The sequence below is a fragment of the Eptesicus fuscus genome, chromosome 7, assembly GCF_027574615.1.
Source record: "Eptesicus fuscus isolate TK198812 chromosome 7, DD_ASM_mEF_20220401, whole genome shotgun sequence".
In the NCBI taxonomy this organism is placed as follows: domain Eukaryota; kingdom Metazoa; phylum Chordata; class Mammalia; order Chiroptera; family Vespertilionidae; genus Eptesicus; species Eptesicus fuscus.
In genome coordinates, this window is record NC_072479.1 from 14,951,471 (window position 1) to 14,967,209 (window position 15,739).

The window sequence follows — 15,739 nt, forward strand, 5'->3', positions numbered from 1 at the left end:
GACAGGAGGGCCATCTCGGAGGCTGGGAATGATGGGGTTCTGGTGTCCTGAGTGGAGAAGAGGCTGTGGGTTCATCCCGTGTGTGTGTGGGGGGGGAGGAGGGCAGGGGGTGACGGGAGGCTACTAAAACCACACCATGGCCTGCTCTCGCGCTGTGGCCCCTCACTGCTCTTGTGTATGCCTGTGGCTCTGTGTCAATGTCCCTCCCCCTCTTAACTGGCCTGAGCCGTAGTTTGTGCCAACCTTGGGTCTATAGCAGAGATTTTTGGAAGAGTTCATGCTGTGCTAAACCTCGCTGTTTTGGGGCATGCCCAGGATGGGCCTGTTCCATGGACCCACGCTCATCCGAGACAAGAGGGCCAGTGAGCCTGCTTGGGAGCTGGGCCGTGGCTCTGGGATTCTGAGACTCACCCTGGCTAAGTTGTGTGACGTCCGCCTGGTCCTCCTCCCCAGCCCACCGCTCTCCCCCAGCGTTTCTGCCAGCTCTGCCTTTGCAGAGAAGGGAAACCTCATTTGGGATTGCTTCCTCCCGTTGGAAGGTGACTCGACAGTTGACGCCGGTGACGGTGGGTCCTCGCACTGTGGACTCTGAGCCCTCTGTCTTCTGTTCTTTCCTCCCTGGCAGCTCTTCGCCTCGCAGGCACAGAGCCTGGTGCTCCTCACCACCGTGGCCATGCCAGTCTTCAGCAGAAAGAATGAAACGGTGAGTGGCCGCTGCCTGAGAAGTGGCAGCATCTTTAGACCAACGTTTCTCGGCGTGGTGGCACCAGAGCCCGTGGGAGAGCTGTGAATGCAGATTCCAGGCCTGTGCCCACCAAGCTACATCAGAACCTCTTGGTCGGGAGGGGAGGGGTTTGGGCTGGGGTTTGGTCCGACTTCCTAAAACTCCTTGGCGATTCTGCCCAGCCAACCTGGGGCTGTCCCACTGCTCTGCACTTGGGACCACTGCCTGAGGGATGTAGGGCTAATGGGGTCACCTGCCAGCAAAACCACCCTTACCCTACCAGTGTGGGCAGACTGTAACTTGTTTGTGAAGGCCTCTGGTGAGAACATTTCTAGAGCCTTCCATCCTCCACCTGGTCAGGAAATGTGTCCTTACAGGCACGGTGTGTTTCAGACCACTTGTACATTAGGATCCCTGAGATCCGGACCCTTCAGCTTCTGCTATGAAGGTGAACATTTCATTCAACTTTATTTCATTTAAATATTACAATTTAAATATTAATGTTGGACATTAATCTTCCCAGCGGCTGAGATTACTCCTGGGACCTCTCTGCTCGGTTCTTGATTTTATTCCAGGGAGCTCAGCCTAAAATCTAACTGCAGAGGAAGGACCGCGTAAGCCCAAGTGGCTTCCTCTCCCAGGCTCTGGGAAGGCTGGGGTCCAGTCTGGCCCTGGGTTCGGGGAAGCCAGATCTCCCCCTGACCCCGGTGTGTTTCCTTCCAGCGGTCCCATGGCATTCTGCTGGGGGTGGCGGGCTCTGATGTGGCCCTGAGAGAGCTGATGAAGCTGGCGCCCCGGTACAAGGTGAGCCTGGGTCAGGTCCCTGAGTGGGGGTTACAGGCTCCCCAGGAGCTGCCCCACCAGGCTCAGGAGCTCTCTGCTGACAGAGCAGCCAAACCTAGAGCTGGGATGGGGCCCTGACTCTGGCCCCCAGAGAAGTGCAGGCATTGAGCTTGGGAACAGTGGCTTAGACTTCTGGGGCCCTGTGTTACCACCGGATCTGACTTGCTCTGTGGCCTTTAGCAAGTGCTTTCCCTTGCTGGTGCCTCAGTTTCTCAATCTGTTCCTCCATGCTATCCAGTCCTGTTTGGGGAACAAATGAGATTATCATCAAAGCACCTAGAGCAGGGGTGGGGAACCTTTTTTCTGCCAAGGGCCATTTGGATCTTTATAATGTCACTAGAGGCCCAGTGCATGATTGAATCATGCACGTGTAGGGTCCCCTACACGCTTTCCCTTTCGATCATGGGGGAGCTGGGTGCTTGTCCGCTGGTGCACCAGGCCTTACAGAAGCCTCCGGCGCAGCGGACAGGCACCCAGCTCCCCCGCTTTTGATGGTCCACGGTGGGACATGAGCTCGCTGCCCCAAAGGCCCCTTCTGTGCCGCAGCACAGTCATGGTGCAGACGCTGAGCTCCAGTCTCCGCTTGCATCGCGAGCTCAGCGTCCCGCCAGCCCAATCAGCCACCCTGGCCACCCCAAGTCCCGCCCCCCCCGCGCCTCCTGGCCAATCGTGGGCATAGCAAAGGTACGGTCAATTTGCATATTTGTCTATTATTAGGTAGGATTCCCAGGCCGTACAAAATTATCAACTTAAAAATTAGCCTGCTATATTTGGTCAAACGTTTAATTAACTCACCCCTAATGCCTTGGCAGGGCCAGACCAAATGATTTCATGGGCCAGACATTTCCCACCCCTGATCTAGAGCATATGGTGAGGAAGAAGCCAGGTAATGATATACATTATTATAGATGCTAAAACCATAGAATTGGGGGGAGGAGGAGTGGTTAAAATTAATGGCTGGAAGCATAGCACTGGCTCAGTTATATTCCCATCTGAAAACATCACTGCTGTGTGCTGCCATCTTTAGCATCCTGTGGCCCCAAACCCCTTCTCAGCTGCAGTTCTCCAACCCCAACAGCTCTGATGTCCCTCGACCCTGTCTTTGTAGCTCGGAGTACATGGATATGCCTTTTTGAACACTAACAACGGCTACATCCTCTCACATCCTGACCTCCGACCCCTGGTAAGTACAGATCTTATTTGTCTTAGGATCTTAGCCCTGTGGGATTTGGGGTGCTTCATAAAACAGTTAAAACAATGAGCACATGCTGGGCTCCATCCAGGAACCCAGTGGGTAATATGTGAAAAAAAAAAATTAAGTCATGGCCCTGTTTTGAATTGTTCATAATCTAGCAGAAGAGACAGGCAAAGATACATAACTAATCAATGAAGAGTCCAGTGAGCATGTGATGAAGTGTGCAGTTGTCCCTGCTGGACACAGCCAGCCAGCCATGTTCCCGTCACTGCCACAGTAGCTCCATGCGCCCTCTTGGAGTCCGACAGTGCTATCAGTAGATCCTAAGGGGTGTGAATGTTGAGTTAACAATAAAAATGTCAGAGGAACTGACTTGTGAGAGTGAGCGGCAGGAGAGCCGAGGTTCCCAGAGTTTGTCTTGGGATGTGTTCCTGAGTGCTCCTGCCTGTTTCCTAGCTCCCTCCATCCTGATACAGGGACTGGGGGTATTTTCATCTGCATTCAACTGAACAACAGATGGCCAAGAGAGGAACTGCCATAATTTCATGTCAAAGTTCTGCCTTCAGGGCCAGGGGCTCCCTACTGCTCTACTTTTGGTCATGGCACTTGGCCACTGTCTATGGCAATAATGGCCACATCTCTCAGTGTGATTGTTGAGGGCATTGAGGGGAAGGGTGTTAAAGTCCTAGAGAAATCTTAACCCTTTCTCCTTTACCAGTCTTTCACTGAAGTGGGTGACAGCTAAGGACAGTAACTAGCAGAACACCTTCCTGAGAATTTACCCAGGAGCCATTTGGAGAGATCAGTCTAAGCCACATTCCATTCCATTTGGTTCAGATAGTTACTGAGTATCCATAAGGCAACTGATTGAGTTACTTAAGGCAAACTATAGGGGTTCAGAGTAAAAAGAGATCAGGGCACACTGAAACCCCCTCTGTCTTCCCAATTCAGACTCTGTAGGGCAAGCATATGAATCCATAATGGGCCACTAAGCTCTACCAGTGGGTTCTGTAGGGGCAGCCCCAGTGCCAACAAATAGCTCACTAGGAAAATAATAAACGTGTTAGTCCTGGAGCTAACATGTAGAATGAAGGTCAGAAATCCATCTACTATCACCTATGTAATCTAGATAAATATAAGACTTCAAATAATAAATTCATATTATAGACCTACTGTGTGCCTATTGTAGACCTTCTTATAATGCTCTGAGAAGGCTATAAACAGATATTTATAGTCTAACTAGAGGCCTAGTGCATGAAATTTGTGCACAGTGGGGGTGTTCCCTCAGCCTGGCCTGCACCTCTCACAATCCAGGATCTTTTGGGGGATATCCGACTGCTGGTTTAGGCTCGATCCCACAGGGATCCCTGTAGATTGGGCCTAAACTGGCAGTCGGACATCCCTCTTGCAATCTGGGACTACTGGCTCCTAACTGCTCACCTGCCTGCCTCATTGCCCCAAACCACTCACCTGCCTGCCTCATTGCCCCTAACCACTTGCCTGCATTCCTCATCGCCCCTAACCACTCACCTGTCTGCCTGATCACCCCTAACTGCCTCTGCCTACCTGCCTCATCACCCCTAACCACTCACTTGCCTGCCTGCCTCATCACTCCTAACCACCTCTGTCTGCCTGCCTGATCGCCCCTAACCACTTGCCTGCCTGCCTCATCACCCCTAACCACTTGCCTGCCTGCCTCATCACCCCTAACCACTCGCCTGCCTGCCTGATCGCCCCTAACCACTTGCCTCTTTGCCTCGTCGCCCCTAACCACTTGCCTGCCTGCCTGATCGCCCTGGTCTCTGGTCGTTCTGTTCATTCCACCATTTCAGTTGCTGGGCTTTTATTATATAGGATTAAAAGAATAGACTATACACAAACAGACTTACACAAATGAAACAATTAGAGAACAACACCATGTAGAATATTATTGCATAACAAAAGATATGGTAAGCCAACTTCATGAGATTCCTAAGGAAGGCACTATTGATTTTTGATAGGTATTAAGGAAAACAATAGTTGGGTTCTTAAAAAGAAAAATAATAGAGGATAAGCTTAGTAATAAATTGAAAGAGGGTCAAGAGCCCAATGTATGGCTAATTAACAAAGTTAAAATCTGGTCCTAATCTGAGGAGCTAAAGATGCTCTTTCAGGTATTATCAGGAATCAGGAAGTGGCAATGAATAAAGAATGTTGCAGCTTACTCAAAAGAAGCAGATCCAGTGTTGAAGGTGGCAGGACAGTGCTGTTTGTCATGAGTGTAGACATCCATAAGGCCAAGAATGGAACATCATCCACGCAGGGACAAGGAGGAAAAGAGGAGAATAAAAGGAAGATGCTGTTGTGGCAGTTTTACTACAGATCTCCTGCGCAGGCAAGAAATAAAGATGAGGCTTTCTTGGGGAAAAAACTGGCAGAGGCAACATGCACAGTGATAGGGGACTTCAACATTTAAGCATCTGCAGGGGGCGGGGTGGGCGTGTCTCATTCTGCTAAAAGTAAACCCTCTTGCCCTGGCCGGGGGGCTAAGTTAGTTGGAGCATCATTCCATACACCAAAAAGGTTGTGGGTTCAATTTCCAGTCAAAGTATATACCTAGGTTGTGGGTTTGATCCCTGGTCGTGGTGTGTATGGGAGGCAGTCAATTGATTTGATGTTTCTCTCTCTCTCTCTCTCTCTCTCTCTCTCTCTCTCTCTCTCTCCCCTCCCCTCACTTCTCCTCCCTCTCTCTCTAAAATCAACAAACATATCCTCAGGTGAGGATAAAATATATATATATATATATATATATATATATATATATATATATATATGTAAACCTCTGATTAATTCTTAACTTATCCTAATGAGAAACTTTCCCCTTTCTTTTTATTTTTAATTTAAATCATTTAAAAAAATTTTTAATTACAGTTGACATACAATATTACATTGGTTTCAGGTGTACACCCCAGTGATTAGACATTTTATAACTTAGAAGTGATCATCCTGATAAATCTCACACCCATCTAACACCAAGCATAGTTATTATGATATTATTGACTATTCCCTATGCTGTACTTTATACCCCCTGCATGATTCTGTAAAAACCAATTCTTACTTTTTAATCCCTTCATCTTTTCAGCTATCCCTCAAAACCCCACCCAACTGTCAACTGTCAAAATGTTCTCTGTATCTATGAGTCTGTTTCTTTCTGCTTCATTTATTTTGTTTTTGTTAGATTAATTTGTTGATAGATATGTATTTATTGCCATTTATTGTTCATATTTTTTTATCTTTTTTTTCTTCCTTCTGAAAGAAGACCCTTTAACATTTCATGTAATACTGCTTTGGTGGTGATGAACTCCTTTAGCTCTTTCTTGTCTGGGAAGTTCTTTATATGTCCTTCAATTCTAAGTGATAGCTTTGTTGGCTAGAGTAATCTTGGCTGTAGGTCATTGCTTTTCATCACTTTGAATATTTCTTGCCAATCCCTTCTGGCCTCCAAAGTTTCTGTTGAGAAGTCAGCTGACAGTCTTATGGGAGCTCCCTTATAGGTAACTAAGTAACTACTTTTCTCTTACTGCTTGTAAGATTCTCTCTTTGTCTTTAACCTTTTGCATTTTAATATGATGTGTCTTGGTGTGGGCTTCTTTGGGCTCATCTTGTTTGATACTCTCTAAACTTCCTGAACTTGTATGTTTATTTCCTTCATCAAGTTAGTGAAGTTTTCTGTTATTATTTTTTCAAATAGGTTTTCAATTTCTTGCTCTCTCTCATCTCCTTCCAGCACCCCCATGATGCAAATGTTGGTATACTTGAAGTTATTCCAAAGATTCCTTACACTGTCTTCATTTTTAAAAATTCTTAGGGTGGTTCTGGTGCCCACTGAGTCTGTCTTTCAAATGTGTCATTGTGTTGGATGGTGCTTCAACATGGTTTATAGCTGTCCACTGAGTACACTGACTCTGGGGCCTCCCAGGAGGTGCAGGCCAACTCCTCCCTGCCTGTGTTCTGCCTGGGGCAACCCAGCATGAGCTACAAAGTAATCTGCAGATGGTTGCTACTTTTTCTGGGTTTGGAGGTATCTAGGAGAGGCCAAGCTTTGAACCAAGGCTGGCTACTGCTAGTGCCAGGCCTGAGGCCACTTAGCAAGAGGTACAGGGCACACTAAGGCCAGATGCTGCTTGTTTGAGAGATTTTAGGAAAGTCCAAAGCAGACCATTTGTATGGAAAAGCCACTGGAAGCAACTTGGATAAGCCTGCAAGTTTGGTGGGGCAGGGTCTCAGAGAATCACCAGAGCAGGATGAGCAGTGATAACCAGGTTGATGGAGACTCAGATATGGTACCCACTTGCTGGTTCTATGAGAGGAGGGCTCATCAAAGGAACAGTGGCCTCTGTCAGCAATTCTGTCTTGGAGAAAGCTGCCCCAATGCTCTCACCTTGATGCCAGACTATTCAGTTCCTCCCTGGTGTCTTTTGAGCTGCTATCCCAGCTAAGGAGCTCAGATAGAATAAGTCAGAGTAACTGTGTGCTGCCCCTTTATGAGGAATGCCTGGGACTCCAGCAGCCCTCCATCTCACTCAGCCTCAATTCCAGCTTGTTTTTACAGTCAGCAGTTATGGGGACTTCTCTTCCCAGCACTGGAACCCTGGGTTTGGGTACCTGGTGTGTGGCTGGGACCCCTTGCTCCTCAAGGCAGGACCTCCTGATTTTTATCTGTCACATATGGGTGTGGGACAAGCCAATTCTGTGTCTCTGCCCCTCCTACCAATCTCGATGTGGCTTCTCCTTTAATTACCTAGTTGTAGGACTTCCATTCAGGTAGTTCTGAATGATGATTGTTCTGTACTTTAGTGGTAATTTTGATGTGGTTGTGGGAGGATGGGAGTACTGCAATTACTTATGCTGCCATCTTGACCGGAAGCCTAGTCTTTTCCTTTATTTGACCTATGATGACTAAACTAAACCTGGTACACATCTAATAGCAGGTAACTTCTTGGAGAGAGAGAGAGAGAGAGAGAGAGAGAGAGAGAGAGAGAGAGAGAGAGAGAGAGAGAGAGAGAGGAAGTAATGGCCAGAAAATAATAATAACATTCAAAGAGTGTTGATTAATGGCTCTGTGTAAAGCTGGAAAGAGGTCTTTATGGGGCACTTTAGAGCCAAGGAATCTGTCTGTCCTTGGCTCTGACCACTCAAAAATTCTATCAACAAAAGAAAACATAGAAAGATTCCACAAATTCTGGACAGTATGGCTACCACATTAAGTGAGAAAATTAGTATTCAGAAAGTATGTTTCTAAAACCATGGGCTGAAACTAACAAAAAGAAATATATTAGGGATGCCTAGGAATTTCTGCAAATACTCAATGCTCAAGTGTAAGGTTATAAAGATGTAATTTAACAGTGTGTCTCGAGAGGAAGGCCCAGGGGATTTAATAGAGTGAAAACTCTATTTGTGCTGTCAGGTTCTCATAGCTGTCCTGGAAGTCCAGCAGAATCAGAGGCATCGATCAGAGCAGTGTGAATTTGGGCCACACACCACACTGGTCTGACCCCATCGGAAATACTGACTTTTGTCCTGGGCACTCCATTCCGTGACACTGACATAGTAGAGCATATTTAGAGGGCATTGAAGCATTTGCAAATTAGAAAGTGTGGCCTAGAGAAGTGAAGTCTTAGGATGACAAGCACTTTCAGAAATCTCAAGGGTTGTCAAAGGGAAGACAGTCTGTGTAGCTCCAGGGAAAGAACTAAGACCAGTGGGTAAAAGTTACAGGGAGGCAGATTTCAACTCTGTGTGAGAGCTGTCCACAACTATGACAAGCTGACTCAAAACGAGGGAGCTCCTCCCATGGGAAATATTCACTCAGAGGCCATGAGACCATCTATCACAAACGCTGACAGGGAAGCTCTGCGTTGGGTTAAAAGTTGGCCCAGATAACCGTAAGAAATCACTGAGGTTCTTGGATCTTATAAATATACCCATAAGGCTTTGTTGAAGAGATGAAACTTGAGCAGGGCCTTAGGTTAACCTCATGTTTTTCTTTCTGACCTGCCCATTCTAGTACAGAGAGGGGAAGAAACTAAAACCCAAACCTAATTACAACAGTGTGGATCTCTCTGAAGTGGAATGGGAGGACCGAGCTGAAATCGTGAGTGGGGAAAGTGGGAAAAGGAGGAGTTGGTTTAGCTCTATGGCCAATACGTGAGCCAGTTGCATGGCTGGAAGCTCTGAGGCCACTCTATACTTCTTGGTGGAGCCTTTTCAAGCCCAAACCAGAAATCATTTCTATAATGGGCAATTCTTTAAATAACTATAAAAATATCTTTCTGAATCACAAGGATTACTGAGGCTGCATGAGTTCATGTCCACAAGCTACTGAGTTGGAGGAGTTGGAGTGATGTTTTAGTTTGGCTTTGGTGTCAGAAGCTCACCCTAGAGGAAATTATGTCTCAGTAATATGACACTATGTTCCCGCATATATCAGTCCACTTTGGAACATTAGCTTAGTGAATTTCCAGAATTATAAGATAAATGGTACCTAAAAGTTAGTCTCTAGTCCCTCTCAGTATTCTGCTCAGAGGAAAAGGGGATGAACCAAAAGTGTTCCTAAGGATCACCTCCAATCTGGTCAGTAAAGCTCCACACTGCAGAGTGAGTCAAGGAACTAATTCCGCTATCTTTCCTCTTAAAGCTGAGAACAGCCATGATCAATGGGGAAACAGGTTCTCTCTCTATGGATGTGAAGGTTCCGCTGGACAAAAGGGTAAGGTGCTAGAGAGAAAGAGCCAGGCTCTGGTCCCAAGAGGCAGCATTGCCATTAATTGAGGTTTGGGATGGTGACAAGGAACTTGGACTTAGATAAATTAGAGCTTAAGACTTGAGAGCGTGCTGTACCTAGAGGGCTTGATTAGCAAGCATAGCCAAGGGTGCACTGGCCCCAGAGAAGCATCTGGCCAAGGAACCGTCACTCACATCAAGGCTGGGCTCCTAGGTGACTCCTGAGCAAGGCTGTTGGTAGCCCAAGTTTTTATAGCTCTTCTTCCTTCCTTATGCTGCCTGCTACTTGGCCCTTTTGCTGTTTATGATGGAACGGAGAAAAGTGACAGTTAATTTTGCAAATTGTTAGCAGCTCCTGTAAAACATGTTATATGGGAAGAGGTTAAAAATGATTGCTATTCTCTACAGCTGATTTTTATCCACTGTTACCACAGATGCTCAAGAATCGATACCCTCACTGACACTATTACTGTCTTCACAGACCCGCACATCACTTATAAAAGGTCATTTCACCTTCTCACTTAAAAGGTCCCAATGCATTTTCAGTGAATTTTCATTGTCCCTTGACATATTTACAAATGTCACCTCCTCCCTCACAACCACTCCCACCTCCTCCTCCTGTTGCCCATCTGTCTCAGCTAAAAGAACACAGGCATTTGTCTGCAACAATTAGACCCAAGTTCTTCTACAAACACAGACCTCCATGGAAGCCAAATAAAGCACTGGGAAAGGAAAAGCAATTCATTGTATTCCTTTGAGATGCACAGACTAACTCTCCCTGGGACCAATATCTGACTTCCGTAGCTGCTTTTTTCATAGGTTCCGGGCAGGGAAGGGCCTCCTTTAGGCAGACTGGGCAGCACCAGTGACGTGAGACCATCAATTGCAGCAGCTGCTTCTCCTGATCAAAAAAAACAGAGGTTTCTTCAATGAGCCCCCACCTTGATCCCAACCAGACTCCCACTCACATACACAAGGGCACAAGGGCGCTCTCACTGGCCCAACCCTGCCAGAGCATTAAGTAGGAGTTGTTTTTATGCTACAATGAAAACGTTACCATGCCCATGGTACTCGGCAACTTTAGGACAGATTTGAGTGTGGTTATGCCATGTGGAACATACACCAGCTTATGAAGTGGGTGTGGTTTGTCTACTGTCCTTTCTTTCTCATGCTGCCTTCCCACTTCTCAAAGCCACCAAGGGAGAGTCCTAACCAGATCCAGGCAGCCTGAGCTTCTCTGAAACCCCAGGCCCTCCCTTTGAAATGTGTTCATTGCTGCTAACAAATCATCCAAGTGACATTTGCAATTTAACAAAGTCTTCTTGACATAAAGAAGTAGGGTGATGATGATCATGGTCACAACCATAATGGAGATTTAGTAACATGGATGTGTTCATGCCTTACTGCTACTATTATTATTAATAATAAAATAATAGTAATAATGGCAGCTAACATTTGTTAGAAACTGTACTAAGCACTTAATGTGTTCACTCAATACTCACAACCTTATGAAGTAGGTACTATCCTATCCCCATGTTACAGTTGAGGAGATTCAGAGATTAAAGATTCTAGACCTCACACTCTTGAGCACTATGTATAAGTCCTTACTGTAGGACTGGCCCTGAATTCTCAACTCACTCGCCCGCCTTAAAGATTTCTCAAGACTCTCTTTAGAATAGCATTGCTATTCTACCTTTACAATTCATTATCTTCTCCTCTTCCTCTACCCTATCATAGCAAAACTCTCCTCTTTAATCTTTCCTTTCTCTACTCTCATGCCAGAAGCTACTGCACCTGCACTGTGTGTGTTGGGCGGGGGGGAGGCATTTTGCTGGTATAAAGGCCACCATGGTGGAGTCCAGCCTCTCACTGCTCTGGTTTACAATGATGCCACGGATTAAAGTGCCCTGTGGTCTCTCTCTCTCTCTCTCTCTCTCTCTCTCTCTCTCTCACACACACACACACACACACACACACACACACACACTTTTATTTCCCATCAAAGAGAGGCAATCTATTGAAAGGAGAGATTGTTGTGACATCTCTTTACTTTCATCTTCCAAACCTCTCCAGCTCTCTCTTTCTATTAATAGGATTCAGGAATACCCCACCCCTTCCTTCTCTTTTCCTTTAGCTTTAGTCTTAAAAGATAACCTCAAAGTTCTGATTTCGGTCATGAGGGAGTAGCTTGTATTTAGACTAACCTTCCAACAGATGACAATTATAAATATGGAAAATATAGTTTTGTAAAAAAAAAAAAAAAAATGTAAAGGCACATGAAAGTGACTAAAAGCAGGCAGAAACTAAGGCTGAAGAGGATTTCAGCTGTCGCCTATGGTAGTGGGGACAATTTGGGGTCGGAGTCACACTGAGGTGAAGAAGCTTCATAAACACCACAGGATTTCCTTTACAAGCACAGAATAGCTACACTTTAGGAGTGAAGACCATGTCTCAAGACCCAGGGATTCACCCTAAACCTAAAGACAAAGTTGAAACACACCCACCCTAAAATAAATGTAAATCCAAGCCTCCCCAAGCTCAAGGAGACCTGCCAATGATTTATCTCCCAATAAAAAAAAAAAATTAACACTCTTCAGAGGAAGACAATGTGCCTACAACCTATTCTTTACAACAGCAAGTATACAATAAAAATCATTACACACGTGAAAGAACAGGAAAATGTAACACATAGTTAAGAGAAAAAATGCAGTCTTAAAACTGAACCAGAGATGACCCAGCTGTTAGAATTAGAAGAACTTTGAAGCCGATATGATAAATTTGCACAGGGAATTTTTAAAAGATGGTCATAATGAGTGAATAGTTAGAGAATCTCAGCAGAGAAATGATAGAATTTGATTAAAGAGCAGAACCACTATAAGTGAAGTGAATGTAGGGCTTTATTCTAGGGGTTAGACCTTACAAAATTGTGGGAGCTGGTGAAGAAGTATACAGAAGGCTGTAGTGACCTTAAAGTCATCATAGGACAGCAGGGACCGCAGTTTGGAAGGAAAGCTGGAAGCTATATGGGGAAAGCAAGAACAAACTGGAGCACATGAAGAGAAACAGGAACCTATGAGGAAAAACTAAAATCCAACCACAGTGAAGTCAGTGACCTGCAGAAGGAGCTAGTGCCCTTCACATGGAGCCATGCACTCACAGGGCTCGGGTCTCAGGGAAACAGAAGGAGACCCAGTGGCAGCTGAGGAAGCTTTGAGTGTGGCTGCTTACCCAGGCCAAGAAGGTAAGCCAACAGCTCAGAGCAAGCTGCAAGTGCCTGATACTTACCTTTAGTGTGTAAAATGGTTGCTGCTTCATGTTTGCCCAGAAAATCTCTTGCAAACTTCTCTTTCGGCCAACCCAAACTTGGAATCATATAGGGAAGTGAATTTGGAAATGTAGTTCCAGCTTAGTTATTTTGACACAGCATGAAATGACCACAAGAACCAAATACAATTTTTAGAACCAAATAGTACAGTATCTGAAATGAAATTTTTACTGGATGGGAATTCTGCTCAAGATGGTAGAGTAGATAAATGCTGTGCTCATCTCCTCCTATGACCACTTCAGAGTTACAACTACTTACAGAAGAATCATCTTTGAGAACTACCTGAAGACTAGATGAACAGAAGTCCTACAACCAAGGATATAAAGAAAAAGCCATGTTGAGACTGGTAGGAGAGGTGGAGACACAGAAGAGGCTGTTCCCACATCCATGTGTGGTGGTACAGAATCAGGAAGGATATCTCAGTGCAGAGGTCTCCCATGAGGAGCCAGGGGTCCCATCTCCACACTGGGCTCCCCAGCCCAGGATTCCAGTACTGGGAATAGAAGTCACCATAATACCTGGCTATGAAAAACAGTGGAGATTTCAACTGGGTGAGGCAAGGGCTGCTGGAGTCCAGGCACTACAGGTCTTCAAGGGCCCATGCTCGGACTTACTCAAACTCACTCACTGGGGCAGCAGCTCGAAAAACACCAGGGACAAAAGGGGAAGAACTGAATTGTCTGGCTTCAGGGCTAGCACTAAAAGGCAGCTGGTAGGTGCCATTGTTCCTTTGCTGAGCCCTCTCTCAACATAGCCTGCAGGAACAAGCAGGCATCAAGCATGAGTCTCCATCAACCTATTTAATACTGTACTTTCATGCTGGTGATTCTGAGATCCTGCACTACCCAACTTGCAGGCCCACTCAAGCCTCTTTGAGCAGCTTTTCCATACTAACAGCCTGTCTCAGCTCATGCTGTGGATTTTCCTAAAATCTCTCAAAGGTCCACAAACTCCAAATGAGCAGCATTTGGCCTTGGCATGCCCCATACCTGTTGCTAAACAGTCACAAGCCTGGTACTAGTAACAGCAAGACTTCATTTGCAGTTTAGCCTCTCCCAAGCACCTCTAAGCCCAGCGCAAGCAGCAACAATTTGCAGATCACTTTGTAACTCATACCAACTGGCCCCAGGCTGGGCATAGGTAGCAGCTGACCTTGGCCTGTACCAGATCTCTTCCCAAGAGGCCCAGAAACTGGTGGTGTGCTTAAGAACACAACAGAGCACCCCCAGACACCTCCACAAATGATATACCAAAGGGTGGACTCAGCAGGCACCAGAGCCCCCCAATAAAGTGAATCCCATTTGGTGGGGTCAGCCAAACACAATAGCCATTCCTCACAGCCAATCAGCCTGAGAGTCAATCCCTCCCACTGATGTGCCAATAGCAATCAAGGCTCAACTACAACAAGAGGTGACACACAACCTACTCAAGGGACAGGCCTGGGGCACCCAGCTCAGGTGACCAGGAGACTGAACCACTGGGACCCACAGAACACCTTCTACATAAATTACTCTACCAAGACCAGGAGACATAGCAAATCTACCTAATACAGAGAAACAAACATGAGTCAGCCAAAATGAGGAGATAAAGAAACATGTCCCAACTGAAAGAACAGAACAAAATTCCAGGAAAAGAACTAAAACAATAGGAGACAAGCAATTTACCAAATGCAGAATTCAAAACACTGGTTATAAGGATGTTCAATTAACTTAGGGGAAGAGTAGATGAATTTGGTGAGACCTTGAACAAAGAAATAGGAAACATAAAAAAGAACCAGTCAGAAATGAAGTGTACAATAACTAAAATGAAGAATACTCTAGAGGGAATCAACAATAAATTAGATGAAGCAGAGGATTAAATCAACAATTTTGAAGACAAGGTAATGGAAAACACCCAATCAAAACAGAAAAAATAAAAAATAACCCACAAAATAAGGATAGTTTAACCTTTTGCACTCGGATGTCGAGTGTGACTCAACACGGTTAGCATTAGAATAAAGGAATCGAGAAAAAAGCAAGCGAGTGCAAAGGGTTAAGGGGCCTCAGGGGTAAAATCAAGCATACCAACATTCACATCAGAGTGGTACCAGAAGGAGAAGAGTGAGAGCAAAGGATTGAAAATCTATTTGAAGAAATAATGATGAGAAACTTTCCTAACCTGGCAAAGGAAATAGACATACAAGTCCAGGAAGTGCAGAGAGTCCCAAATAAAATGGGACCCAAATAAGAAGGGAGCTCCCATAGGTTTGTCAGCTAATTTCTCAACAGAAACTTTGCAGACCAGAAAGGATTGGCACAAAATATTCAAAGTAATGAAAAACAAGAACCTATAACCAAGATCACTCTACCCAGCAAGGCTATCATTAGAATAGAAAGACAGCTAAAGAGCTTCCCAGACAAAAAAAAAAAAGCTAAACCAGTTATATAAGAAATGTTCAAGGGACTTCATTAAAAAGAAAAGATAAAATACAGGCAGTCCTCAGGTTACATCGGACTTGATGTATGTCATTTTGTGGTTACGTTGCCATCTCCCATTTATTTAAAAAAAAAAAAAAAAAAAAAAAAAAAACTCCGACATTTCGACGTATGTACATATGTGCTTAATGTTTTTTATTATTTATTTACCACAAGTAAAGGTCAGGAATTGTTATCTTTCTTTTAAATTTTTTTAGTGTTTCACTTCAATACTGCTGTGTATGTGCTCCATGTGTGTGATGTAGGTATTTATGTAGGTGGGTTCCAACTTATGGCGAAAATCATGTTATGTTGCGCCCTAGCAACGGATCTCAAATGTAACCCAACGACCTACTGTATATGAATAATCCTATATAATAAAAGGCTAGGTGGCATCTTGCCCTTGTGCGACATCATCACAATATGGCTGCCACAAG

At 45.2% G+C, this 15,739-nt stretch overlaps 1 protein-coding gene across 1 annotated transcript in view; it reads left to right on the forward strand.

Annotated features, from left to right (window-relative positions):
• The window catches only part of CACNA2D4 (calcium voltage-gated channel auxiliary subunit alpha2delta 4), a 113,640-nt gene that overhangs the window by 32,662 nt on the left and 65,239 nt on the right, over nt 1-15,739 (forward strand). Inside the window, exons 14-18 of the mRNA XM_008153386.3 lie at nt 626-703; nt 1,448-1,528; nt 2,676-2,750; nt 8,809-8,895; nt 9,439-9,510. Coding sequence (XP_008151608.2) covers nt 626-703; nt 1,448-1,528; nt 2,676-2,750; nt 8,809-8,895; nt 9,439-9,510 — 393 coding nt within the window. The remainder of the gene's footprint in view (nt 1-625; nt 704-1,447; nt 1,529-2,675; nt 2,751-8,808; nt 8,896-9,438; nt 9,511-15,739) is intronic.